The 24,455-nt window shown below is 63.1% G+C and overlaps 2 protein-coding genes across 9 annotated transcripts in view; one reads left to right on the plus strand and one right to left on the minus strand.

The window, feature by feature from the left end:
* Positions 1-24,455, plus strand: part of COL16A1 (collagen type XVI alpha 1 chain) — a 61,318-nt gene that overhangs the window by 12,348 nt on the left and 24,515 nt on the right. For all 4 annotated transcript variants that reach the window (XM_090057932.1, XM_090057935.1, XM_090057933.1 and 1 more), the window contains exons 5-36: positions 1,551-1,674; positions 2,258-2,533; positions 2,772-2,852; positions 3,333-3,467; positions 6,861-6,911; positions 7,764-7,808; positions 8,646-8,681; positions 10,549-10,575; positions 10,850-10,912; positions 11,571-11,612; positions 11,697-11,741; positions 12,420-12,455; positions 12,803-12,865; positions 14,325-14,369; positions 14,464-14,559; positions 14,842-14,880; positions 15,865-15,909; positions 16,499-16,534; positions 16,982-17,098; positions 17,782-17,817; positions 18,838-18,873; positions 19,046-19,150; positions 19,667-19,711; positions 19,974-20,009; positions 20,302-20,355; positions 20,870-21,001; positions 22,188-22,223; positions 22,549-22,656; positions 23,096-23,218; positions 23,318-23,371; positions 23,452-23,493; positions 24,251-24,286. In XM_090057932.1, coding sequence (XP_089914058.1) covers positions 1,551-1,674; positions 2,258-2,533; positions 2,772-2,852; positions 3,333-3,467; positions 6,861-6,911; positions 7,764-7,808; positions 8,646-8,681; positions 10,549-10,575; positions 10,850-10,912; positions 11,571-11,612; positions 11,697-11,741; positions 12,420-12,455; positions 12,803-12,865; positions 14,325-14,369; positions 14,464-14,559; positions 14,842-14,880; positions 15,865-15,909; positions 16,499-16,534; positions 16,982-17,098; positions 17,782-17,817; positions 18,838-18,873; positions 19,046-19,150; positions 19,667-19,711; positions 19,974-20,009; positions 20,302-20,355; positions 20,870-21,001; positions 22,188-22,223; positions 22,549-22,656; positions 23,096-23,218; positions 23,318-23,371; positions 23,452-23,493; positions 24,251-24,286 — 2,245 coding nt within the window. The remainder of the gene's footprint in view (positions 1-1,550; positions 1,675-2,257; positions 2,534-2,771; positions 2,853-3,332; positions 3,468-6,860; positions 6,912-7,763; positions 7,809-8,645; positions 8,682-10,548; positions 10,576-10,849; positions 10,913-11,570; positions 11,613-11,696; positions 11,742-12,419; positions 12,456-12,802; positions 12,866-14,324; positions 14,370-14,463; positions 14,560-14,841; positions 14,881-15,864; positions 15,910-16,498; positions 16,535-16,981; positions 17,099-17,781; positions 17,818-18,837; positions 18,874-19,045; positions 19,151-19,666; positions 19,712-19,973; positions 20,010-20,301; positions 20,356-20,869; positions 21,002-22,187; positions 22,224-22,548; positions 22,657-23,095; positions 23,219-23,317; positions 23,372-23,451; positions 23,494-24,250; positions 24,287-24,455) is intronic.
* LOC149859416 (uncharacterized) lies at positions 21,017-24,241 on the minus strand. 5 transcript variants are annotated; one of them, XM_090057946.1, is made up of 5 exons: positions 24,046-24,241; positions 23,828-23,948; positions 22,341-22,384; positions 22,030-22,203; positions 21,017-21,828 (listed from the first exon to the last, which is right to left on the minus strand). In XM_090057946.1, exons 1-5 carry the CDS (start codon positions 24,191-24,193, stop codon positions 21,578-21,580), a joined length of 738 nt encoding a protein of 245 aa, XP_089914072.1. In that variant the 5' UTR covers positions 24,194-24,241; the 3' UTR covers positions 21,017-21,577. The 5 variants fall into 5 exon arrangements, 3 of the variants coding, with proteins under 3 accessions (XP_089914072.1, XP_089914070.1, XP_089914071.1); XM_090057944.1 differs by lacking the exon at positions 22,341-22,384; XM_090057945.1 differs by lacking the exon at positions 24,046-24,241 and having other exon boundaries at positions 23,828-24,039.

Consider the following 24,455-nt stretch of genomic DNA (forward strand, 5'->3'; position numbering starts at 1 on the left):
GAGCTGAGCGCCACAAGATCCCCATCATCTTGCAAGTGCCCAGGCCATGCCCAAGCCCAAGCCCAATGCAAACAGTCAGTGCCCTGGGACAGGAACCTGGGAGAAGCATCCTGTACGGAGATGGACTGACTCATGCCTGGGTGATGCGATTGCAACAGCAGGAGCAATTCGGCAGCTGGAGCTGGCACGTGCTCCAGCTTAATCCATCCTGCGGAGCCCTCCAGGCCTCCTGCACTGTCTGATCTGCCGTCCAGGTGCCCGGAGCAGTAGGCCCGGCTGCTGGCAGCTGCCACGGCAGAGGAGGAGCAGGTCTTGGCCTGGGCTTCTTGCTGCTTTCCCTACTTGTCGGTGCTGCCCGGTTCGGGGGGTGGAGTGCGGGGGCTGTGGTCGGGCTGTTTTCCTTCTTGTTGGCTTGAGGGGAATGGAAAGTGGGAAGCGGCTTCTGTTTGTGCAGGGAAGGAAGTCCCTGGGGGGGAGCGGGGCTGTGTCGCTTGCCAGCCGCAGGGGTTTGGGCTCTTCCCCACAGGAGGAAGGGCTCTCATGGGTGTGTGAGGGAGATGGTGCAGTGGAGAGATGCTGCATGGCACGTGGGGGGGCTAGGGTCCTGTAGGAGGGGCACTGGGGCATCTTCCCCAGGAGCACCGGTGCACTGGGAGCTTGCCAGAAGGACAAACCGATGGACCCTTCCTCCCTGTATACATACCCCTATTGTCTGGGCCTGGTTATCCCTCCTGCTGTTTGCCTCTGATTTATCTCCTGTTTCGAAAGCGCTGGCTTCTCTCCTGCAGCACTGAGACAAACAGCTTCAGCCCCCCTTCTTCCCTCTCGCCAGCACACGAGCTGGGTCTGTTTTGACCGGAGCTGTGCTGTCTGTGTGGCCTCCAGGTCTCCAGCCACAGGCTCCCCGGCTCCCGTCACGCACTGATGAGACATGCAGTCTAGGGGGGATGGCATCTCCGGCCACGCATCTCCTGGCCTGGGTGCACTGCTGCATGCCCAAAGGGAGCTGCGTTTGGGAGCGATGGTGCTGGGGGTTTACAGGAATCCAAGAGTGCCCTAAAGGTGCGGGGGGTCTCTTTATCCTTACGCCTGCCCATATCCATCACTTGCAAGATCCGTGCGCAGTGACCCATGCCCACGTGCCTCTGAGTTGGTCTCATGCCCACACACCCATGGAAGGGCACACGCTTTCACACCTGATTGGATGGCTGTGCCCATGTTCACTCACGCAGCAGTGCATGCATGTGTGCACATGTGGATGCAGATGAATGGGTGGGTCTCACTCCCAGAGACCCCTGCAGGCACATGCACAGCCTGAGCCCTGCACAGGCAGCATCTGGGCTGGTCTCAAGGCATGTGGATCCAAGCTCTCAGAGGCAGAGATGTCCTTGTGGGTCCACACACACACCTACACACACGCAGCTCGCCAGGCTCCGTGCCGGAAAGGTGCTTGTGCCCGCGGGGCTAAGGGAGGAGACAGCTCCCCATAGCGATGCTAGTCTGTGCTTCCACTGATGTCTCTTTTCCTCCTCTCCCTGCCCCACTCCCAGGCAGGTGTTCCCCCTTGGCCTGCCTCAGGAATTCACCCTCGTCATCACTTTGCTCCTGAAGAAGAAGAGCAGCAAGGAGGACTGGTATCTCTTCCAGATCACCGACCAGCAGGGCTATCCCCAGGTACCCCGGGCCTGCAGCACTCTCCTTTCCTGCTTTCGCCTTCCCCTTGCTGTTTCATGCCCCACTCCCACTGGCTTTACCACAGCACAGGCTCCAGAGTCGCCCAATAGACCAGGTGCAGGGTGGTTGCCAGTCAGCTTTTCCCTGGGAGCTGATGGCTGTTGGTTGGCCAACGTCATGCGCTCTCTGGGCCATGCCAGCCATGGCGTCAAGGAGATGCAGGCTCCCTGCTCTGTCCCCATGCATGGGAGCAATGACCTGCTGTGCAAAGTGCCACCTGCGAGGTGTGGAACGGGTCCCCTGTGTGCCACGGGCTGTGCCACCTTGGGATCCTGCCTTGCAACTGGCCCCAGGCCTTACCCCACATGGTGGAAGAAGCTGCCTGGCTGGTGCCAATGGTTGCACGATAGCTTGGCCTTAGCCATCCAAGCACCCGATTACCAGGCAGGGTCTTTGCAGATGCCACTCTCTGCAGATTTCCTCCGGCCCACTGGGCCCTGTCCTTATGACTGGCCCTGGCTGTCTTTTCCCCCCCAGCCCCTGTAGAAATTGCCCTCAGCCAGCACATCTCCTCTCTCCCTAGCTCTCCCTGGCAGTCCACGGCAAAGAGAGGAGCCTGGAGTTCCAGGTCAAGGGCCAGGAGAAGGAGTTTGTGAGCACGGTCTTCACCGGGAAGGGGGTCACCTCCCTGTTTGACCAGAAGTGGCACAAGATGGTGCTGAGCGTGCAGAGCCGGGGGGTCTCGGTCCACATCGATTGCAGCTACATCTCCGCCAAGCCCCTGGAGCCCTGGCAGGCGGTGGCCGGCAAGGGCAACACCTTCATCGGCCTGGATGCCGTGCAGGGCGCGCCAGTCCAGGTGGGTCACCGTGCATGGGTCTTGACAGGGCCAGTCTGGGCAGGAAGGGCCGGGGCGAGGGAGAGGAAAGCAGTCAGAGGGAGTGCGTGTGCACACACGTGTCCCGGGCCCGTGGCCTGCAGCAAGGGGGAACAGGGTTCGTCCTCTAGACGGGGCAGGGACATGCAGAGGCTCCCTATGAGTGGGGGCTGCCTTTTTTTGTGGCTCTGATGGGGTCCACGTGTTTCCACCCCTGCAGTTCGACATCCAGCAGGCGCACATCTACTGCAGCCCAGAGCTGGCCATGCAGGAAAGCTGCTGCGAGATCTCAGCTGGCGGGGTGAGTATTAGCCTCACTGTCCGGGGTCTCCCGAAAGCCCCAGGTCTCTTGGTCTCGCCTGGGGCTGGTGGGGCTCTCTCCACATACATACTTGGCTGTCACCCCTCTGGCATCTGGGCACAGCCCAGACAGTGACTTGCCCCCGGATCACACAGGAAGCCTGTGGCCAGTCTGGGGGTTGAACAAAGGCCTGCATCCCAGCCTGGTGCTCTGAGCACCAGAGCATCCTCCCTCCCCGGGCAGGAGGAAGATGCTCCTTGTTGCAGAGGATCGTGCATCCCCATTGCTGCCTCCAGCTGTCAGTCGAAGCCTGGGGGTCCTTTTTCCCTAATGGTCCCTGGGGGAGGATCTTTTGAGTTTTGCCCTCCTGCATCCTGTCTGTGCATGGGGGCTTGGTGGCCGTGCTCAGCTCCCAGCCCCTGCATGGCTCCGGTACCCCGGCCTCACAGGCTGATGAGTTCCCATTTCCCCTTTGCACAGTGCCCTTCTGAAGCCCCCAAAACCCGGAGGCAAGCAGAGGCCTTGCAGAACAACAACCTGATCGAGATCAACCCTCAGTCGGAGGGGAAGGTGTACACCCGCTGCTTCTGCCTGGAGGAGACCCTGGGGGGCCAGGTGAGAGGGGGTGACTGGGGCAGGTGCATGGGAGGAAGGAGCTGGGAAGCAGCAGAGCTGCAACCACCCTCGGGGCTGGGAGCCTGCAGCCAGGTAGACAAGCTAGACGAGGCCAGCAGTGAGACAGAGCATTTAGGGAGCCAGGCAGTGGCAGCCCCCCTCCCAGACGTCTCTGGCTGTAGAGCCCCTGTGCCTGGCGTACTGCGTGACTTGCTGGCACCAGGGCTTGGCCAACTGGAAGGCATGTCAGGAAGAGCTGGAAAAATGCTTAGGGCGCCGTGTGTGTGATGGAGAGGGGTCGTGCCTGGGTAAGAGCTGGAGAAGAGATTAAGGATCTGGCAGATGGAGCAGGACTGTTTGCTGTCTGGTTTCTCCCACTGGGACCAGGGGCTGCAGGAGAGGATCAGAGCTGCTTCCAGCTGCAGGAGGCCTGAAAAGTGCCTCCCAGGTGGAAGAGGGCTGGGATCTAGGGAAGCTGCCCGGGCAGGCTTGGGTGAGGCACTAGCATTTGGGCACAGGGCCCTGGTGCATCTCTTTGCTCCTCCTTTCCTTGGCTGTCTGCTCAACCCTGGCCGTGCTCTTGTCCCAGACTAGCTGATCCCCCAAAGCAGAGCTGCTGGGGCACGTGTGCTGGGCAGAGGGACCCTGCATGGGGCAGGGGACAGGCTTGGGTACAGCAGTGCCACCCCCAGCTGCACGCCCTGGTGCTGTCTGTGTCTGCTCACGCCTTCACTTCCCTCGCAGCACCCCTGGCAGCCCAAGAGGTCTGGGCTCGAAACCTGCTGGCGGCAAAGAGACAGGATATGAAGGACGGACGGTTTCCTCTCTGTCTTGTTGCCTGTCCAAGCCCTTCCCCTCCTGTCAGGGTGCCGTGGCCTTGACAAGCTGGCTCTTCCTGTGTTTACCTCTGGGCTGCGCAGCTAGCGGGCTCCGGCCTGGCTCCCCATGGCCCACGGGAGCTTTCCATGCCCCCTGTCTCCCACAGAGGGGGCTGCGGGGTCCCTGGGCCTCAGGACCCGGCACGTCGCTGAGCAATGTTCCCTCCTGGTGCCAGCGGTCTCTCCACGTGGCAGTCGGTGCTACCAGTATGCCCCGTGCTTGGGAGGGCAGCCAGGTAGCTCCGAGAAGTAGACCCATTCAGGGGCCGGCGCAGCCCTGGGTGTCACTCAGAGCAGCCTCTGGGCTGCTGTAACCCGTGCCTGATGGGTCCTGGGCAGCAGAGACGAGCCCTAGCAGAGCACACCCCAGCACATCCCCTCCCTAAACCTGCCCCCCACCCCACCTACTGCCTGTGCCAGCTAGCAAACCCCCACCAGTGCCCAGAGGATCCAAGCCACAGCGGTGCTCAGCGACAAGACGCACATCTCCTTAGCTCCTGCTGTCGCTGCCTATTCTTGGAGCTCTGGAGGGGTTTAAGTTGAGATCTCCTGGACCAGACGAGCTGTCTCCCTCCTACCCTGGCTGGCCAGACGCCCCACGCACCGGGAGGGGAGAGTTGCCTTCTAGAGCCAGATATCAGGGCAACATTAAGAGACTTTAAGGGAAAGCACGAGGCCAGCCTGGCCTGAGGTCCCCCCGGCTGCCAGGAGAAGCTTAGGGGTGCCCAGGGGAGGCACCGAGGCGGAGCTGAGCTGCAGCCGCGGGCACTGAGGTTTCCTGCAGCGCTTCACCTGAAGGCATCTCCCTTGCAGCCTTGGTGAAATCACTGGGTGCTCGCTGCGGGACGGTTTCCTCTGGCCGCCTCGCTTCCAAGGGACCGAATGGGGCCGGCTCCGCCTGGGGCATCTGATGGATGTCCCTGCCTGCGGGGAGGAGGGAGCAAAACCCAGCCCCAAATGGGGAGCAGATGCATTTACAAACAGCAGCGAGCGGATTCCCCTCCCCGGCCTCCGCCCGCGTGCTTGCCTGGACCCTGTCCTCCCGGCCTTTCCTGACGGGGGTCCGGCCTCTTCCAGCTGCAGTTTAGGGCAGGAGGTACCCCCACAGCCAGCCATACCCAGCAGCTGCTCGGGGTGCATGGAGCAGGACTGGCGTGTTGTGGGGGGGGTGGGGGGAGCGGCTGGTCCTGCTTTACCTGTGGAGGTTTGGTGCCTCTGGGCAGCGTGCCTTACAGCTGTGCGACAGGGTGAATCATGCCATTTCAGGAATAGGTTAGACAAGGACGTGTCCGGGGATGATCCTGTCTCGGGGCAGGGGCTGGACTAGCGGTGACCTCCTGAGGCCCCATCCAGCCCCGCTTTTCGATGGTTCTTCATCCCAGCCTGGGAGCCGGGCTGTCCGGCTAGGAAGCAGGCGCCGGATAGGGGCCTGCGAGGGCGGGTTGGGCTCTTGGGCCTGGCAGAAGGTGGTATGCACAGCTCGCCCCTCCAACAAACATCCCCTGACGTCCAGGATGCCCTTTGAGTAGCGCAGACGGGAACCTGGCAGCCTGCGCGCTCTTGAACCCAGAACCAGGCTGGAAAGCCGAGCCCCGTGCCCTGAAACCCCTCCTGTCTGCGCGGCAGAGAGCAGGCCTCTGTCCCTGAGGTCTGTCTCTCCTCCAGGGCTCTGGGATGTTCCCCAGACCTCTCGCTGCAGCGCCCACGCTCCCGTGGCGGAGAACACAGCCGCATTGATTCACCCCCCCCCCCGCCCGATATCCTGCATCACATTTTCCGCGGGCTGGGGAAGTGAGCAGCCACGGGGCTGTCGGGGCAGCGGGAGAGTCGGGGCGTGAGCGGCTGGCAGGGTGCGTGGGGGCCGAGGCCAGGAGAGGAGGGGAAAAGCTCCCTCCTCAAACAAGCACCAGGCTTGTCTGTGCCGAACGGGGAGTGCTGGCCTCCGGCTGCTACCCCAGCAGCCGGGGAGAGAGGCTCCAGGCTCGGCGGGAAATCGGACGGGGGGGTCTGTCCGAGGGTGCCAGGGCAGAGCCCAGCGCAGGCAGGCAGGGCAGGATGCTGGGTTTGACACGTCACCGCGGGGTGCCTCTGGAGTCGTGCCCCCGCCAGCAAAGACTTCCTGGGTGGGCAGGTGCAGCAATGCTCCATATACCCCGTGTGAACGGGCAGGCTGCCTGCCTTGCAACGGCAAGAGCAAACGGGCCGCGGAGGGCGAGGGGTTGGTTGCTGGCTGTCCGAGCCCGAAGTAGCCTGTGGGGGGGTGTTGGCAAGGAGGTCCCCCCACCTGGGTGGCTCTAGCTGTGTCGTGGGGAGCCGTGTTGAGCTTCCAGGCAAGGCTGGGGGGTGGCATGACATGAGTCAGCTGTAGTTTCCGACCGTGGGGGAAAGATGGTGCCTTCCCACTTCTCCCAGCGGGGCGGTGAAGGATGATGGGAGCTGCCCCATCCAGCCTCCCCTTGCCCGCGACGGAGGCAGGAGGGTCTGTAGCGCTGGGGCGGCTCTGCTCTCTCTGCAGGAGGCGAAGGTGCCGGGGCAAGTCGGTGTGAAGGGTAACCAAGGAGAAAAGGTGAGGGCTCGGGGGTGCATGCAGTGCAGGGGTGGGGATTGGGACCTCTCCTGGTTTGCAGCCGCCTGGATGGGTGCCCCCAGCCTGCGCTACCCTGAACAGACACCCCCTTCGCATCCTGCTCCACGCCCCCATCGTTACCATGCAGCCTCTTATCTTCCACCCTGGAGACCTTGATCCGCAGGGCACCCTGGCAGGCAGCCCGCTGCGCAGCCCGTGCCTGCATTTCCTCGCTGCCACTCTGGCCAGGGGGCCTGGATCCCAGCCCGGCATTGGGAGCCGTCGTGCCCTGCCCCGTTGACTGGTGCCGCGGGGCTCTTCCTCCTGCTGCCTTCCCGGGCAGCGCGGGGAGACACCCTGTGCATCGTGCTTCCTCCTGCCTCCTCCCCTCCCACCAAGGCTATGGACCCTGAATCAAAGAGCGGCTTGTCCAGCTTCTGCGGCAGCACTTAGAGCAGTGTTTGTTCCGCATCGCTCCTGGACGGAGCCCAGCTGCTTCTCAGGGCTGCCTTGTTCCAGCCAGACTGGAGCTGCCGGCACCTCCGAGCTCGGGCTGCGGCTCCCGGATGGCTCTGAAATGCCGGGCAGGCACCAGGACCTTGGCACCTCCAGTGCTGCCTGGCCCGGCCTCCCAGCACAAGTCCTGGTTTCCCCATTCGGGATTCCCGGGGTCTGACTCCTCATTGGCTTTTGCTGGTGAGAGCTGCATGTGGAGCTGGCTTCAGCAAGGGAAAATGACTGCCCAGGCCACATTGCAGGCCCAGACCGGAGGGGCACGGCGCTGGTGTGTGGCCCCATGTATTCAGCCTCTTCCCTTCCTACACGCACCTCTCTCTGTGTTGCTTCCCACAGGGCTACCAAGGCCCCCCTGGCCAGCCAGGCATGCCGGCAGGCGAGGTAAGGCGAGGCAGTTGGGGGGCTGCGCAGTGCTCCAGCTGTGCCAGATGTGGGGGGAGGGAGCCCTGGTAGGAGCTGGGCTCCCCTGCCCATCCACGCATGGCTCAGAGCAGCGAGGGAGCTGCTCTCTCTGCCCGAAGTGTCCTCACGTTGCTTCCCATGGAAAACATCCAGCCGGTCTAAGTGGTTTAGGGAGAATATAGGGCACTTGATGCCTGCCTGGCTGGAGCTGGCTCTTCCCGTGGGAGCAACTCGCAGCCACCGGTTTGGCTGAAGGAGCCTGTGGTCAAGCCACAAACCCACACGTACAACCCCCTGGTCAGTGCTGGCAGGTCCCGCAGCCCCAGGAGAAGGAGCTGGGAGGGGGAATCTGCTGCTGTAGGAGCAGCAGTGTGCTTCCCCCCGGCCCTGCCTGCGCTGCTTTTCCCCTCCTGCTCCCAGCAGCAGTTTCTGGGAGGGGGGTCAAGGGCAGGGCCAGGGGCAGGCCATTAGGTAGTAGCCACTGAGGGGTTCCTACCTGCCGCTGGTGGCCTGGTCCTGGCCTCCGCAGCAGACTTGCAGCTGCCTCTGGTGTTGCCCATGCCGCTGCCTGTTGCACATCACAGTGCTGGGCCCCACTGGTGCCGGTCAGTCTCCAGCAGCGCTGGGGCCTAACTCAAGTGCCTGGTTTGGCTTGTCGTTAGAAATATTCCCCCTACCCCTTTTAAATGCCCTTCACCCTCCATACCCCCTGGGGAGGGGGCAGGGTGGTGCCCAGGGATCCAAGGTGGGAAGGTTTCGGGGCTGGCGGGGTCGGTTGTGCCTAGAGGTAGTTAAAGGCTTGCCCATCTCTTCCAGTGCCCGCCCTGCCCACCGAGAGCCCAGCACAGCAACGTAAGTCAAGGACCTGAGGCTGGTTTGGGGTTTTGGCTGGGGGCTGGGGGGCGAGGTTGGGAGGAGGGTTTCCCCCTGCTGTGGGGTGGTTGCGGGCCCTCCTGCCTAGAGAAGTGCGCTAGGTCCTTCACTCTTCCCTGCTCTGTCTCCTGCTCTTGCCCACGCTCAGGAGAGGCCGCATGGCCCTGTGGTCGGGGCTCTTGTCTGGGAGACCCATGTCTGCTTCCCCGCTCTGCCACAGCCCGCCTGTGTGACCTCTGGTGAGTCCCTTAGCTGCTCCCCCTTTGTGCTGGAGATAGCGGCCTGGCTTTCCTGCCTGGGGCTGGGGGAGTCGTCACGTCACGGGGGGCTCCGGTCCTCTGGCAGTGGGGACAGATTCCCTCTTCAGCCTGAGGTGGGAGTCAGGCCAGGTCTCTGGCAGAGCCAGCCCCTAGGTCTGGTCCCCAGAGCCAGGGGCCGGTGGGGGCCATCAGGCCAGAGAGCTGGCTCTGGGCTGCCCCATGCCATGACACCGGAGACAAGGAAGTCGAGCCCCTGCCCTTCCAGGTAGATCTTCCACATCTCCTAATGCCGCGGGGCCGCCTGAGCTGCCCCGGGCGCAGAGAGCAGCCCGGGAAGGGCCGTCCCAGCCCACGCCTGAGCCGCAGGCCGCTCGGCCGTGCCCAGCCCCATCCCTCCTCGGTGCAGCACCGTGGCTCGACACTCCCACATACCAGCAGGGCTCGTCGTGGCCTGTGCATCGAAGGCCCCAGCCTGCCGGGGCTCCCCAGCACAGAGCGCCGCGCCAGGCCGCGCCGCTCCAGCCCGTGCACGCCACCCTCTCCGCAGCCACGCCTCAGCCGCCGGGGGCAGGCGGGCACCGCCGGAGGCCACCCAGTGCTGACTGCTGCAGCGAGGGAGCTGCTTTCCGCGGGGCCTGGAGGGCGAAGGAGTGATGCGAGGCTTGCCCCTTGTTGCCAAAGCCGGGCGCAAAGCCAGGGCTTGGGTCTGGGCCCTGGGGCTGTTTCATGGCCCTGGTGGCAGGAGGCTGCGTGCGGGGTGGCCTGGTCCTCATTCCTTCCCCCGCATCTCTGCCGCCGTATAGCAGGACAGGCCTGTCCCCTCATCCTGCCGTCGTCCCAGCCCCACGGGACCCCGTTCCCCATCCAGCGCACCCCGGGAGCTTCCCCGGGACCTCGCCTTCCTCGGCTGGCTCCGGCCCCCCGTTTCATCTTCAAAGACCCCCCCAGACGCCCTCATCCTTCCTGGCCCAGCATCTGGCTGGCTGGGGAACATCTCTGATGGCTTCCAGATGTCCGGAGGGTTCCTATGGCAACCCCCGTTTGGCACAGGGCATGACGATGAATGAAAGAGCGCGGGAGCGGAGGAAGGAATTACGGCGCGAGGGAAGGAGGCGGCGGCGCAGCTCTCTGCGGTCCCACGTTCCCCTCCGCTCATCCGTGCCGCGGTCGCTCTCCCAGCCAGCCGGCCTCCGCTGGGGACCGGCTGGGGGCTCGTCTAGGGGAGAGCGTTGGTTCCTCTGCTTAGCGCTCCTTCCCCCCCCCGCTCCCAGCTCCTCCTGCCCGGTGGCAGGAGTCCAGGGACCCAAGGCCTTGCAACAAGCCTCTCCGTGCACTGGTAGATGGGCCGTGACACGTCGATACCGTGATACCGGGTCACGTGGGCATCCAGGCTGGTCACCGGTGCCAGAATCTGCCTGAATTGTGGCTTGCGGAGGAATGCAATTGCTTACGCCTCTTTTTCCCACCGCCCCTCACGCTCTTCCCCTCTTCCTCTCCTCTCCTGTCCTCCTGCACATTGTCCCCCATCTCTCTTGGCTGCAGGGGGGGCCACGTTGCATTGACGGGTTTCTTTTCTGTCTCCTTAGGTCACGCTTGGTCCCCCCGGCCCCAAGGTAAGTGTGTCCCCACGCTGCAGGACAAGCAGAGCCCGGGGGCCAGCCCCTCTTTGGGGCATGGCCGGTCTGTTTATGCCGCCCCTCCCTGGCTCAGAGGATGCAGTGGGTTTGCTGGTGCCAGTGAGCGCACACTCGCGTGCTTGCACACGCACGTCTGTCCTGGCGTTCGTAATTGTGCACGTGCTTTTATGTGCGCGCTTCCCCGCGTGTCCGGGCCTGGGTGCTCTCAATGCTCTGCCTGGCCCTACGAATCTCCCCTTCTTGTGCGCAGGGTGGGAAAGGAGAACGAGGATTGCCTGGGACCTTCGGCTCGAAGGGGGAGAAAGGCGAGCGCGTGAGTGATTGGGATGGTGACCCGGCACTGTTCGGCCTGCCTGATGTGGGGGCTGGAGGGTGGCACCCTGTGCGAAGCATCCCCGGAAAGACCTAGCCGTGTCCTCCTGTTTTGCCTCCCAGGCTGGTACCTCCCCCTGCCCAGGATGCCCTAGCCCTCAAGCTGGCCGGATTGCACAGTTTGGGGTCCCTGTCCCTGTTCCCAGCCAGTCCTGCGCCCTGTCTCCCCACCCATCGCCCCCCTCAATGGCACAGGATAAGCGAGCGTGCTGTCCCAGAAGTGGCATGGAGGACAGTGCTGGGTCTCTGCCGAGGAGGCTCCAGGCGTTGGTGGGGCCACGTCTGCTGGGAGAGATCGGGGGGGAGGCAAAACCAGCCCCCACCCTCTGCTTGTTGATCAGCCAGGGCTGCATCTAGGGATGGGCCTTGGCCACAAAGCCTGAGAGTGTCTCGTCTTGGGCTTAACCCATTCCCGTGATAGCTGGGCTGGTGGGGAAGGGCCCTTACCAGCGACCACTAGAGCAGACACCTCTTGTGCCTTCCCAAGGCTCTGGCGTCCCACCGTGCCCCAGCCCCAGGGCCTTAGACAGCTCCTCAACCCCCCGCATCTGCTATGCCAGCGCTCTCCTTCCTCTGCAGCCTGTCCCTTCCCCCCGCAGGGCTCCGACTGTGTGCGGACCTCCCCCGACGGCCCCTTGCAGGTGAGGTGCCGCCCCGCTTCCTTGCTGCCTCGCCCTCAGGGATGCCTCACGCTCCTCTAACCCTCATCCTTTTTCTATCCCAAGTGTGCCGAGGGGCCGAAAGGCGAGAAGGGGGAGCGCGGCGATGTGGTAAGTGCAGAGCCTTTGCATGGTGGTAGCAGTGGGATGTGCACCCTCCTCCGCCGAGCTGGATTCCCCCCGTTGCTACGGCTCATCTTCCCCTGCCGCCGGGCATCTGAGGTTCTCCGTGGCCTCTCCAGTTGCTGCCCTGCCCTCCTGAGCCTACTCTCCCAGACTGGCACCATGGGAGGCAGCATCCCCTGTTCAGCTATTGCCAGGGGCACAGCACCCACTGACTGTATTATACAGGCGGGTAGTTTCCCCAGGGGCTGTCCTGGGAGGTTTGGAAAGCCCAGGGCAGGCAAAATGGGCATTGCTCCCTTGGAGTTTTGCCCTTGACTCCGCTTCTTGCATCAGGACCCATTGGCCCACGCGTGACCTGCCTGGCACATGCTCTGGGCAGCTGGAGAGACTCTTGCTCCCAGCCCTTGCACAGGTTAATCCCCCGCTGTAGCCTTTGCCAGGGGAGACCACTCAGATGTTTCTCTGCAGAGCGGCCAAGTGCATATGGGGGGAAGTAAATATTTGTCAGCCAGGATTTGTGACGGGATTGCAGAGAAACCATCCAGCCATCTGGCGTGGGAGGGAGGCCTGCTCAGGGAGGTCCTGTAAGGTGGACACAGGCGCAGGAGCCTGCTGAGAGTAGCAGGGAGCCCTTCTAATGCCCCTTGCTTCTGTTGTGAACAGGGCCTGACGGGTTCGATGGGCGCTGATGGGCAGAAGGTAATTCCCCCTGGCTGCGGGTCCGGGACTGGAGGGGTGGCAGGGCCAGGAGGGGCACGGCTGCGTGGAGGGGTCATCCCACATGGCCGGAGGGGGCACCCCAGGGGTAGGAGCTCTCTCCCGGTGGGGAGCGGGTGTTAGGGGGAGGGATAGGGCCAAGTGAAGGTGTGAGCTGAGGGTTGGGCCCAGCGAAGGGAGGCCACATGGGGGTGAGCTGGATGCTGGAGGTGGTTAGAGAGGGGTGAGTGGGGGTTTTGAGGAAGGGGCCTGGGGTCCAGGGGAATGAGACAGCCCCTCCTATAGGGGCACCCTCCACTGACTGCAGCTCTCCGACTTGCTTCCTGAAGGGCCAGAAGGGCGAGAAAGGCGACGGAGGGCTCCACGGGAAGCCAGGGCGCCCCGGCCACGACGTAAGTCCTTCCCTGCCATCTCCATCTTCGAACCCAGCCTCTCCCCTCTGAGGACCACTGCTGGACATGGGGTTTGGCAGGTGCTGAAGCCATCCCTGTGGGTCCTCAGCAGCCATGAGATACCACGGGAGAGTTGCCAGCTTGGTTTGCAGAAGAGACCCCCCCGACCCCCACGCACCCACCAAGGGCCCTGAGCCTGCAGGGTCTTCCCTGCATGGGTGCAGCGGAGGTGGGACCTAGCTGGAGGCCAAGCTGACTCCCGAAGTGCAGGGCATCTCCAAGCCATCAGGGCTCTGTGCGCCAGAGGCACTGAGGGTGTAAATCAGTACAGCCCCTTTTAGCCCTTCATGGAGGATCTGGCCCCTTTCTTCCAGTGTCTGGCCTGGCTCAGCTTTCCAGCCTTGCCTCATTGCTGGGCTCCGGTGCAAAGAGGTACAACCTGTTTGCAGGGCAGCCCCGAGCCTGCAAGAGCTGCCTGTTCTGGACAGATCCCCACCAGCAAAGCCCTGTTCCCTGCCTGACATTCCCCTGGCAGCTGTTAAGTGGCTGTGCTGCACAACAGATGCTGCATCCGCCCCAGAGGTGGCTGCATTTTACCCATGGCTGCTGAGCCCAGCCATACATATGGTGAAGAGGTTTGAGATGCCTCCAGAGGGAGGTGCTGTGTAAGTGGGAGGCCATCTCTGCACTGCTGCAGTCTCTGGCACCTGTCTGGGATCCCTGGTGCACGAACTCCCTAGAGCAGGGGCCAGGCCGTGGTCTTTCACTGGCAGGAGCTGACGGCAAGTGCACATGGCCGTGGGAGGGGGGATGTACTTGGATTGCTGGTACCCAGTCCCCACTGCCGCATCTTCACTGCTATCGGTGCCCCAGGCAGCTAGTTGAAAGCTGGCTCAGGTGTGTCTGCCTATGCTGCAGGCCCACCTCCAAGGTACATTGACATTTCCAGGGGCTACAATCATAGAAAATGAGGGTGGGAAGGGACTCAGCAGGTCACATCTAGTCCAACCCCTGCTCAGAGCAGAACCAGCCCCAACTAGGCTTCTGAGTCTTAAACACCTCCAAGGATGGCGCGTCCACAGCCTCCCTGGGTAACCTGTTACAGTGCTTTACTACCCTCCTCGTAAGAAAGTTCTTCCTAATATCTAACCTCAACTTCCCTTGCTGCAACTTGAGCCCATTGCTCCTTGTCCTGTCATCTGCCACCGCTGAGAACAGCTCGGCTCCATCCTCTTTGCAACCCCTCTTCAGGTCATCAAAGGCTGCTATTAAATCCCCTCTCGGCCTTCTCCAGACTCCAGCATGCAGTAGTGTTATTTATTACTTACGTCATGATAGCAGAACTAGTCATGGAACAGGCCCCTATGGTGCAAGGCGCTGTACAGGCACAAAGCAAAAAGCGAGGCCTTGCCCCAGTGGAGCTACAGGGATGGCTAACTCTTCTTTCCCTCGCTGACAGGGCCGACCTGGAGAGATATGTGTGGTGGGGCCCAAGGGCCAGAAGGTACTGTGCTGAGGGTTCGGCGGGCGAGAGATGACTTGTGACTGGGGACCCGACGGCAGAAGGTGCCAGGTTCATGGCTCTGTTTGCTTTCTAGGGTGATCCAGGGCTTGTAGGACCAGAGGGGCTTGCTGGAGAGCCAGGCCCACCTGGGGTGCCCGGCCCCTCAGGGATCGGACTGCCAGGGAAGCCGGTAAGGATTTGGTTAGGCTCCCAGGCCCCCCCGGCCACCTCTCCAGCGGGATGTGCACAGTCGCCGCTCCAGTCTGCCAGCCTCTTGGGGGGCTCCAGCAACCCTTGTGGCCAGTGGGCTGCATACTTAACTAGTCCATGGCATGGCTGGGTGGGGGGAGTTGTGGGTGCCACAGCTGCGGGCTTCCCATTGCTCATGGACCAAGCTGGGATGCTGGGGTCCAGCGCTGCAGTGGCCACATGCCCCCCTGGCTGGGCTAACCCCTCTCTGTCTTTATTCCAGGGGGACCCTGGGGGCCCACCGGGTCCTAAAGGAGAAAAGGTAAGTGGCTCTTCCCCAGGTGAAAGCCAGCATGCCCGGGGCAGGGCCTGGCAGGGCTATAGCCATGCCCAGGAGAACCCCTCTGGGTCTGGAGCCTGCCCAGGGTGGAGGGTCCCCTGGACCTTGGTCCCCATCCTCTCATTCCAGCAGGAAGCAGGCCCCACAGCAAAGGGGGCTGAGGCAAGGCTACCCCCCTGCCTGCCTGTGTCCCTGAGCCGTAGTGAAGGGCAGGGGGTGCTGGGAGCCCAGAGCCGGGAGCTCAAGGGCTTCGGGGAGAGGAAGGCTGAGGAGGCTGTGAAGCTGGAGGGGTTGATGCTGCAGAGCTGGGCGGTGGGGGAGCGGGTGGAATTGGGCTGCTTTTGCTTTCATCTCCTTCCAAGGAGAATCCAACCCGCCACCCACGGGCTGAAGCTCTGGCGAGCCCGCGGGAAGCAGCAAGCCAGGGCGATGTCAGCTCCGCGTCTCGGAGTGGGGGGTCGTGTCTGGGCATCTGTGCAGCAGAGCTGAGCTTCTTGTCCAGGCTCTGCTTCTTCCCACTGGCTCCCCATGCAGCTTCCCTGGGCATAGGCCTGGCATGGGCAGAGCCTTCCCCAGAGGGAGGTAGCTTGGCAGCCCCCAGCTGTACCTGTGTAGAGGGTAGGCATCTCTGGGACAGGATAGCGGGGGGTGGAGGAGCAGGGCTGGGGCAATGGTGGGGCTGGGTGCAGGGAGCCAGGGACTTATAGGTCAGCATCAGCAGAGCTGGGAGCAGAGGGCCCAGGGCTGGGGTAGCAGGATGACTATAGGGCCTGTGTGTAGGACCAGGGGGGCTGCAGGGGAGCTGTAACCGCAGGTACCCCACACTAATCCCCAGCCTCATGCCCTGCCCCTGCAGCTCAGCTCTTGGCTATGGTGTGGTCCGACCAACCACGTTTCCCTGGCGCTGCCTGGTGTCTGGCCAGCCCCGGGCTCAGGCTGTTTGCATTTTCTCTGGCCTCTTTCTAGGGTAAATCGGGAGCTCCTGGACCTGAAGGTTCAACTGGGAAACCCGTGAGTGCCAGCCTCCTCTGGCCTGGGAGTGGGGGGCTGTGGGCTTGGCGCTGGGGCGGGCAGGGGGGGTTGTGGCTTTGCATTTCGGCTGCTTGGCAGGAGCAGAGGTGGGCATTGAGCCCAGCTGTCAGGGAGGGGCTGGGAGCATCCGACTCTGGGCCGAGGCCCCACTAGCTGTCCTAGAGCTGCTAACGTGCCGGCCTCTCTCCTCTGGAGAGCTGGGTTCAAATGCAGCTAACAGATCAGGGAAGCCAAAGGAGCCAGCTGGGCACTGCCCATCAGGATGGCCCCTTCTCGGGCAGAGCCTGGGACCAGAGCGGCCAAGGGAAATGGGGTCCGCAGCAGGGTGGAGGTGTTTGAGCAGTGCTGTGTGTTGAGGGGCAGGGCAGAGGTGAGGAGCATTGGCCGGGGCAGCTCGGGGCTGCTGATCGTGAGCAGGTGGCAAGGGGCTGTGGGCTGGGGGGTGTCTTGCTGCAACAAGCTGGTGCTCTCCCCAGCGGGCCAGTACAGGGGGTTGCTGCTGCCCCAGTGCCCTGTGCTGGGTCTTGCTCATCAGCTCTGCAGTATGTAACCAGCATCTGTTTCTCAGGGGAAGCCCGGGACCCCCGGCTTGAAAGGCGACAAGGTGGGTACCGCAGGAGGGGTGGGAGAGGCAGTTTGGGGAGGAGCCCAGGCCGGGTGCGGGGAGCGCAGGGTGGCAGGGCAGTGGAGATGCCCCGAGGCTGCCTGTTGCACGTGGAGAAGCCTCAGCCTTCCCCCTGCCCTGCCTACCACTCCCTGGTGCTTTTGTGGCTGGCTGGAGAGGCTCCCAAGATAGAGGTGATGCAGGGGCACAACAGTCCCATGTGCCCTCACCACCCAACCCTGCCTGGGCACTCAGCGGGGTCCTGGCAAGACCTAACCCCTCTGGGCCCTCTGCTTCGCACCCCCGGAGCCATGGGGAGGCCCCAAGCTGCATGTGCCCGGTGCAGCTGCAGTCAGCTCTGCTTAGGGACCCCACGTTTCGCCAGGAGGGTGAGTGTGGAGGATACCCAGGGCTATGACCACACGTCTCCCCTTCTCCCTCCCCCAGGGTGATCCATGCGAAGTGTGTCCCACCATCCCCGAGGGGCTGGTCAATGCCATTGGCCTCCCTGGACAGCCGGGGCCCAAGGGGGAGCCCGGAGCACCGGGGAAGGCTGGGATCGCGGTGAGTCTGAACCAGCCCCTGCCTCCGCCAGCGAAGGACCCCCCAGGGCACTTTGGGGGGCAGGGGGCGGCTGTCTGTGGAGCACCGCACATCTGGGCCATGTGTGGGGAGCAGAGGGGGAGGGAGGAGGGTGAAGGAGTGGGTGGTGGAAAGGGGCTCGGTAGCTGCTTCCTGCCTTCTCCTTGCCCAGCTCACACCACCCAGCCCCTGCCCGCGCCTCATGCAGGCCCTAGCTCCCCGCTGCCCTCACCGGCTGCATCAGGGAGGTTGCTTTGGGTCCAGATGAGAGGCAGGGTGGAGGCCAGCACTCAGTGCCCAATCTGCCCACCCAGCTCCCAGGGGCTTGGCCCCAGGTCTGTGCCAGCTGGGAACCAGCCCCGCTCCTCCCCAGGTGTGGGATCCAGCCGGGGCAGGTCCTGCTCCCCCCGAAACCCTCGCAGTCTCATGGTCCATCCAGACCTATCTGCCTGGCTCTGCTCACCAGTTACCACCCCTGCCTACTAAGGAGTCCCTGTTTGGGGGTAGCCCAGACACCCATGGGGCTGGGCAGGTGTTGGGGGGCTGTGCAGTAGCACACAGGACCCACGCAGCCAGCAAAACCTCGCGCTTGCCTCCTGCGGCTCCTGCAGCGAGGCAGCCGCACAGCCCTGCTCCACCTCACTGCTTGGCTTTCCCCCCTCCAGGACAAGCCGGGACCCCGTGGGCACAAGGGCGACAGGGTAGGTGATGCCTTTGCTCCAGAGCCTTGTGCTCTGGGGATTGTCACAGTTCACACTTCTAGTGACTCCGTGCCAGCCCGGGCCACATCTCCCTACCTTGAGAGCATGGGGCGGGGGCCCCCAGAGAATCTCCTCTAGCTGGGGGCACTATGGGGCCTATGACACACAGAGCTAGCTGCTCTGCTCTGCAGAGGACGGCGATGCCGCCGAGCCCCAGTAGCACTTTCTGATGCAGGACCTGCAGGCAGTCCACAGGATGCAGAGCTGCGGGGAGGGCTCCCCGGGGCACACAAGACCCCACGTGTGTGTCCGGTCTGGTGGGGCAGGTGGATGGGGGGATACAGGGGAACTAGAGCAGGTGCAGAAGGGCAGCAAGGAGTATGGAGGGGCTTCCACATGCGGAGAGACTAAAAAGGCTAGACCTGTTCAGTTTAGAAAAGAGACACTTGATGGGGCGTATGAGAAAGGTTACAAAATACTAAATGGCAAAGAGAAAGTCCACAGGGATTTATTACTGACTCTCTTGCATCACCCGAAAACTAGGGGGTCACAGAATGAAACGCATAGACGGCGAGCTTAAAATGAACACTGGGCCGTGCTTTTTCACGCGGCGCGTCATTAAAGCGTGGAGCTCTTTGCCACCAGATGTGGTGGAAGCTGAGAGCTTAGCTGGATTCACAAAGGGATTGGATGTGTTCTTGGAGGAAAGGGGCATCCATCACTATCGAGCAGGGGAGAGAGGGGCACGGCCTCTGCACCAGAACTTCCTACACCTTAAATACCGGAGGCTGCAACTGAGAGAGGAACGGGGGGAAACCCCTGTTCATGTTCTGGTCTCTCTCCCTGTCATCGTCCGCTCTTTGCCACTGTGACACGGGAGACCGGGCAGGATGGACTCGTGGTCTGACCCAGTAAATGGCAATTCTTATGCTGTTGTGGTTCAAGCCGCTGTGGGAGGGGCTGCTCCAAGGCTGGGTTTCGTGTCCTGGCTGATGCCCCACTGGTGTCTGCTTCTTTCAGGGAGACCCCGGCATCAATGGGATCAAGGGCGAGAAGGTGAGTGCCCGGCAGGGCCCCATGGGGACCCCTTCTGCTCTCACGCTGAATGCAACGGCTGTCTCTGGTTGCCCTGCAGAGAGGGACCCCGTGGGCAGCTCGCAGGGTTTATCCTGCTGCATCAATGGGTGCGGAGCCTGTCTGACCCCACACTGTCCGGTTCCTTCCCTAGGGCGAGCCCTGCTTGCAGTGCGACCCCGCCGTCCTGGCCGCCAGGCTGCGGAGCCCGGAGGGAGCACCCACGGTGGAGCCGGGGATCGGCCTGCCTGGGTTGCCGGTGAGTGCACATCCTTTGTTCCCCTCCCCGCTTGCAGGGGCTATGCGGTGAGAGGCTGAGGGGGCATGTGGGTAGAAGCACGGGGGCCTCATTTCAATGGGGACTGCCCTCGGACCGCATCCAAGTCCCTGTGGAGCCACCCTTCTGGCCGAGGCAGCGCTCAGGGCTCCAGCCTCCCTCCTACTGCTGGTGCTAGAGGCCAGAGCTGCTGCCCTGTCTGCTCCTGTCCCGGGGGGCTGCACCCCTTCTCCACCCTAGCCAGCTAGGAGCCTCCATTGCCCTTTCCTTTGCTCCCAGGGGTAGCCAGCTGGGACTGGCTACCCAATTTTCCCTCTGCCTTGGCCTGGCTGGTGCTGGGATGAATTCCCCGGTCAGTCCCAGCTGTGGTCCAGTCTCCAGGGCTGCAGAGGGCTGTTCCCAGGGGTCTTCCCAGACCCATCCACAGGACTCCCAGGATCCCAGCCCTTCTCCCCACCTTGCTGAATCCACCACTCAGAGTCTTTGATTGTGTTGCAGGGGAAAACTGGTGCTCCTGGGCTGGCTGGAGCCAAGGGACAAAAGGTGAGTGCCCCCTGCCCCCTTCCCGCCTTTGTACCCCCATCCTTGGAGACAGGTCTCTGCGACCGAAGGGTTGGATCAGCTCCAGCCACATCTAACCTCCCTTCTGTGGGTCCATGAAACCGCTGGGCCAGGCTGAGCCCACGCGGGGCCAAGTTTCATGTCACTTGTGAGCCCCGTGGCCCTGCTGGGTCTGTGCCATCGCTGTCTCTGTCCCCCGCCTCCCTCTGAGCCTGACCCGGGTGCTCTCTGCTCTGCTTCCTAGGGGGACGCCGGCCAGGAGGGACCTGCTGGCAAGCCTGTGAGTAGTAGGGGGCAGTGGGTCCCCTTGGGCTGGGCTGGGTGTGAGGGGCAGGGGGTGGCTTGCCACTGCCCAGATGGTTGGAGGGAGGGATGCTGGGTCACAGCTATGGTGTTACGACAGTGAGTCAGGGAGGGAGGGGTTAATCCAGGCATGGGTAGACTTCTGGGGTAGGGTGACAGGGCTGTGTGTGTGTGTGCATGTGTGTGTGTGCACGTGCACAGACCAGGGCCTGCCTGGGTGCTTGGGGTCTGAGTTGACACCTCCTCTCAGCTGCTGCGTCTCTGTGCAGGGCTCTGCTGGTGCCAAAGGGGACGTGGGGCCTGAGGGTCTCAAAGGAGCAAAGGTGAGACTCAGCTGGCCTGGCTCGAAGGGACCAGCGTCGAGCACTAGGGGAGGCAGCCGAAGGGTGGGGGGCAGTCAGGGAGGGCAGCCTGGGCTACATCGCACCCAGAGCTGGCCCCAGTGATGCTGCCTGCATGTTGATGGAGTCTCTTCTGCAAAATCCCCCCGCTGGGTACCATTCGGGGATGAGGGATGATCCCCTTGCCCATGTGCACACAGCCCCTCTCTGCTCAAGGGCACCCCCAGCATGAGCAGTGTCTGCCACCCCTTCCTGCCCCAGGTGGTCATCTCCACCCAGACCCGCTCCGTGCCAGTCCGAGTGCGGCGTGCTCCATGGTGGGCACCTCGGGCTGGGGGTTGGGGCACGCTGGGCCCAGATGTCAGTGGCTTTAGATGGTGTGGGGCAGGGGGGATGCGCGGGGACCCCGGGCTCTTTACCAGCAAGGGACTGGGAGCTTAGAGCAAGGAGGCACCCTCCTCTCCCTGACCCCAGGATCTCTCCATGGCTGTTGCAGGGGGAGCCGTGTGAGCAGTGCCCTTCTGGCCCAGAGGCGCTGGAAGGGGGGAAGGTTGTGGTGACCGTGCCCGGCCCTGTGGGGGAGAGAGGCGAGCCTGGCCCACCCGGTGTGGGACTGCCTGGCAAGGCGGTGAGTCAGCTCTGCCCTTTGGGGTGGACCAGGGGCCTGCGCGATTGTGGGGGGCGGCTGGAAGGAGTGAGCAGTGCAGTGCAGTGCAGAGGTGCACGGATGCAGCTGAGATGGCCATGAAAGAGCCAACCCCCAGACCTGCTCCGAGCCCAGGGCTGTGCGGGGCTGGGTGCAGGGGCCAGGACACACTTGGTCCCGGCATGCATCACATAAACACCTTTTATAAGTGGGAAGGGGATGGTGCCCCCAGCTGAAGGTGTGGGAGGGGTTGGAGGTGAGGGCATGCCTTTTGCCCTTGTTGAGCCATGAGCCAGTGCCACTTCATCCCTGCTCCCAGCAAGGTGCCAGCACAAAGCAAACAGGGCGGGAGACTGGGAGCCCGGACTCCCGGGTTGTAGCCCCATCTCTGAGCTGGGAGGGTCCCTCTTTCCTGGAGGTTGAAGGAGGATCCCGGGAGCCAAGTTTCCAGCCACTGACTCGGTAGCAAAAGAAACAGAAACTCCCTGTGGAGCAAATCACTTTGTTCTTTATTATTAAATTGCCCCCAAATCTTGTGTTTTGCAAACTCTTCTGGCCTCAGTTTTTCTCTGGTTCTTGAACCTTCTTCGCTTTTGAAACCCAGAGTCCACTTTTTCCTTTTCTTTCCCCCTCCCGGGAGCTGATGTGTATCAGTAATGTGCACATGCATGTTTTGCTTGTAGCCTCCTGGCTTCTCCTGGTTGCTGGTGGTTCCTCTGGAAAGTCTGGATGAAGCGCGAACTTTCCACCAAAGCGCTTGCGTTGGCTGCAAGAGCCGCTTCTTGTCAGTTGGCGGGGAAGGCTGTAGGCTGGCAGGGACAGGGCGCCAGGCTCGGGATAGGGCAGGCATGGCCGATGCCACCAGCGTAGGGTGAAGCTTTCCAGCTGGGGCATTTTCCTCACACCACAGTGATGGGTGGCTTGGGACCCCAAGGTCACGAGCTCCTACTCACCCAAGCGATAGAGCGGCCGTGCGATGGGTTGACTTTAGCTTACAGAGCTGTTCTCACCTACTAGTCCCTGCGGTCCCAGTGCCCGGCTGCATTGCAGATCTGGGTTCCTCCGGTACAGGGGCAGGGAAGGGATGTCGTGGGGATGGGGGGTCAGGAGCTTTCCTTCTACCCTGATGGGCTGATTGCTTCCTCCTGCTGCTGTTTCGTTTCTCCAGGGCAAACCAGGGGAGCCTGGGCAAAAAGGACAGAAGGTGAGATGCCTGCCAGGGGAGCCCCCCCTGCATGGGACTGGGTGGGGGTATCTGAGCATCCCACACCAGAGATGGGGGTGGGTGGTGTGGGGGCAGGGAGCTGCTGGGAACATGTACCTGAGGTCTGGCTCGCACCCGAGCAGAGTAGCCGTCCATGTAGTCTGTGGAGGGGAAAGGGGCTGGGGGCCAAAAGCGTGCCTCTAGTGCCCGCCCCAGAGCAGCTGGCACCCAGCTTCCCGAGGAGAGCAGGGGCAGGAGCCTGGAGCGGTGGGTTTGGGCATTGCATGCTTCCCTGCCTCACACCCTTCATCTGCTCCCTGTCCAGGGAGATGCTGGGAACACGGGCGACCCTGGCATCCCGGGCACAGCGGGGCTGCCGGGGCTTTCGGGAGAGCCTGGCACCAGGGGTCTGAAGGGGCCTAAAGGTGAAAAGGTGAGTGCCCAGCTGCCCCCGCAGGGCTCTCAGTAGGGCCCAGCAAGGGTCTTAGGAGCCACCTCAGTCTCCTGCCTTTGCAAGGCCTGGCATCGCCGCAGTGCCAGGGCATGCCCTTCCTACAGGGGGACCCACCTGTGCCCTGTATTCCCAGTCCCCCACTGGTCCTCCGCAGGGGACCCTTCACCCCTTGCAAGAGCTGACTTCCTTTCCCCTCGCCCCACAACACGCGCTCCCTCCCATCACGGTGCCGTGGGTGCCTCTCCCAGATCTGCTCCGTGCTTCCCTCTGACGGTCCTGGCGGTCCTGCCCCAGGCAACGAGTGACGCCCACAGTCCCTGAAATGGTGGGCAGCGAGTTCGAGTCCCCGGCGCTCCTGATCCGTGCGGGTGGGTGGATGTCTCCGTGCTCCATCTCTGTGCGTGCTGCCTCCTTGCAGGGAGACGCCTGCGATGCCTGCCCCAGTCTCCAGGGCGAGTTCTCGGACGTGGTTGGGATCCCAGGAAAGCCCGGACCCAAAGGGGACCAAGGGCCTGCAGGCATCGGACAGCCAGGCAAACCCGTGAGTGCCCCTCAGCCCACCTGGCACCGCTGCTGGCAGTGTGACGCCGATGCCGGCTCTGCCATGGCTGCGGCTGGCTAACGTTTCTCTGTGTCCTAGGGAAAACCAGGACTCCCAGGGATCCAAGGCCCCCCTGGGCTGAAGGGGCTGCAGGTGAGTGCAGGCTGCTCTGGGTGCCAGGAGCTGCCACGCGCTGGAGCCCTGCTGTTCACCCACTTCTCTGGTCTCCCTAGGGTGAGCCTGGACCCCCTGGGATTGGCCAGCAGGGTCTGGAGGTGAGTGTCAGCATGTGGCTGTAGCCCAGGGCGCCTGCTCTGTGACCATCAGCCCCGTGCCACCTTCTCCCCGACCACAGGAGCCTGCATGGTGCCTGCTCTTTGCACACCTGCCTCTTGCCTCCTCCCCAGCTGGGCCAACCCCTGCTTTGCAAATGTTGCACCCTATTACAGCTCCCTCTACCCTGCTCTGGGACACACTGGACATTGCTCCTCACCCCACCCAGCTCAGCAAAGCAGGCTGGCATCGCCTTCCTCCTCCTCTCCCCTCCAGGAGCCAGGTCTGCTCTGCCCGGCCTCCCTTGTCCCCCCCCTCCCAGCTCTCTCTGCTCACCCCTTCAGCCTTGGCTCCAGGGGCACAAAAGTCTCCTGCCGGCTCCTCCCTGCAGCCTGGCCTGGGAGCCTCTGTTTCCTCCTTTTCCTGATTGTCTTCAGTCTTAAACCACTGAAGCATGCTGGGGGGGAACGGAGAGGCCCAGGGGACCTCAGATGAGGTCCGGCGCCCCCCAGCCTGTGGGACTCCATCACCTCTGAGATGCCATGGATACTTACGCAGGGATAACCCCGAGCAGAGGAAGGCGTCGGAGTCCAACCCAGACCCAGCTGGATCCGGGAGGCCCGGACGACCTGCACGATGCCTGTCCTGCAGCAGGGCGTTCCCCTCCCCGTCCGAGGCGGACGCCCTTGCTGCCTTCCCCATCTTCTTGCTGGAGCCTGTGCCTGGAATGAGACTCAACTGGTTCTCTCTGTCTTGCAGGGGGAGCCCGGGAAGACCGGCTTGCCTGGCCGCCCTGTGAGTGCAGCTCCACCCTTCCCCGCTCCCTCCCACCCCAGGGAAAGGGCTAGGGGCAACTCGGCTGCGGCCAGCCCAAGCCCTCCTCTGTGGCGCGGGGCTTACCACAGAGCAGCCACTCAGTTGCAAAGGGCACGTGTGTGGGGTCAGCTGGGCATCAGGGGAGCCC

This window comes from Crocodylus siamensis, chromosome 7 (genome assembly GCF_052110815.1).
Source record: "Crocodylus siamensis isolate JL-2025a chromosome 7, ASM5211081v1, whole genome shotgun sequence".
In the NCBI taxonomy this organism is placed as follows: Eukaryota; Metazoa; Chordata; order Crocodylia; family Crocodylidae; genus Crocodylus; species Crocodylus siamensis.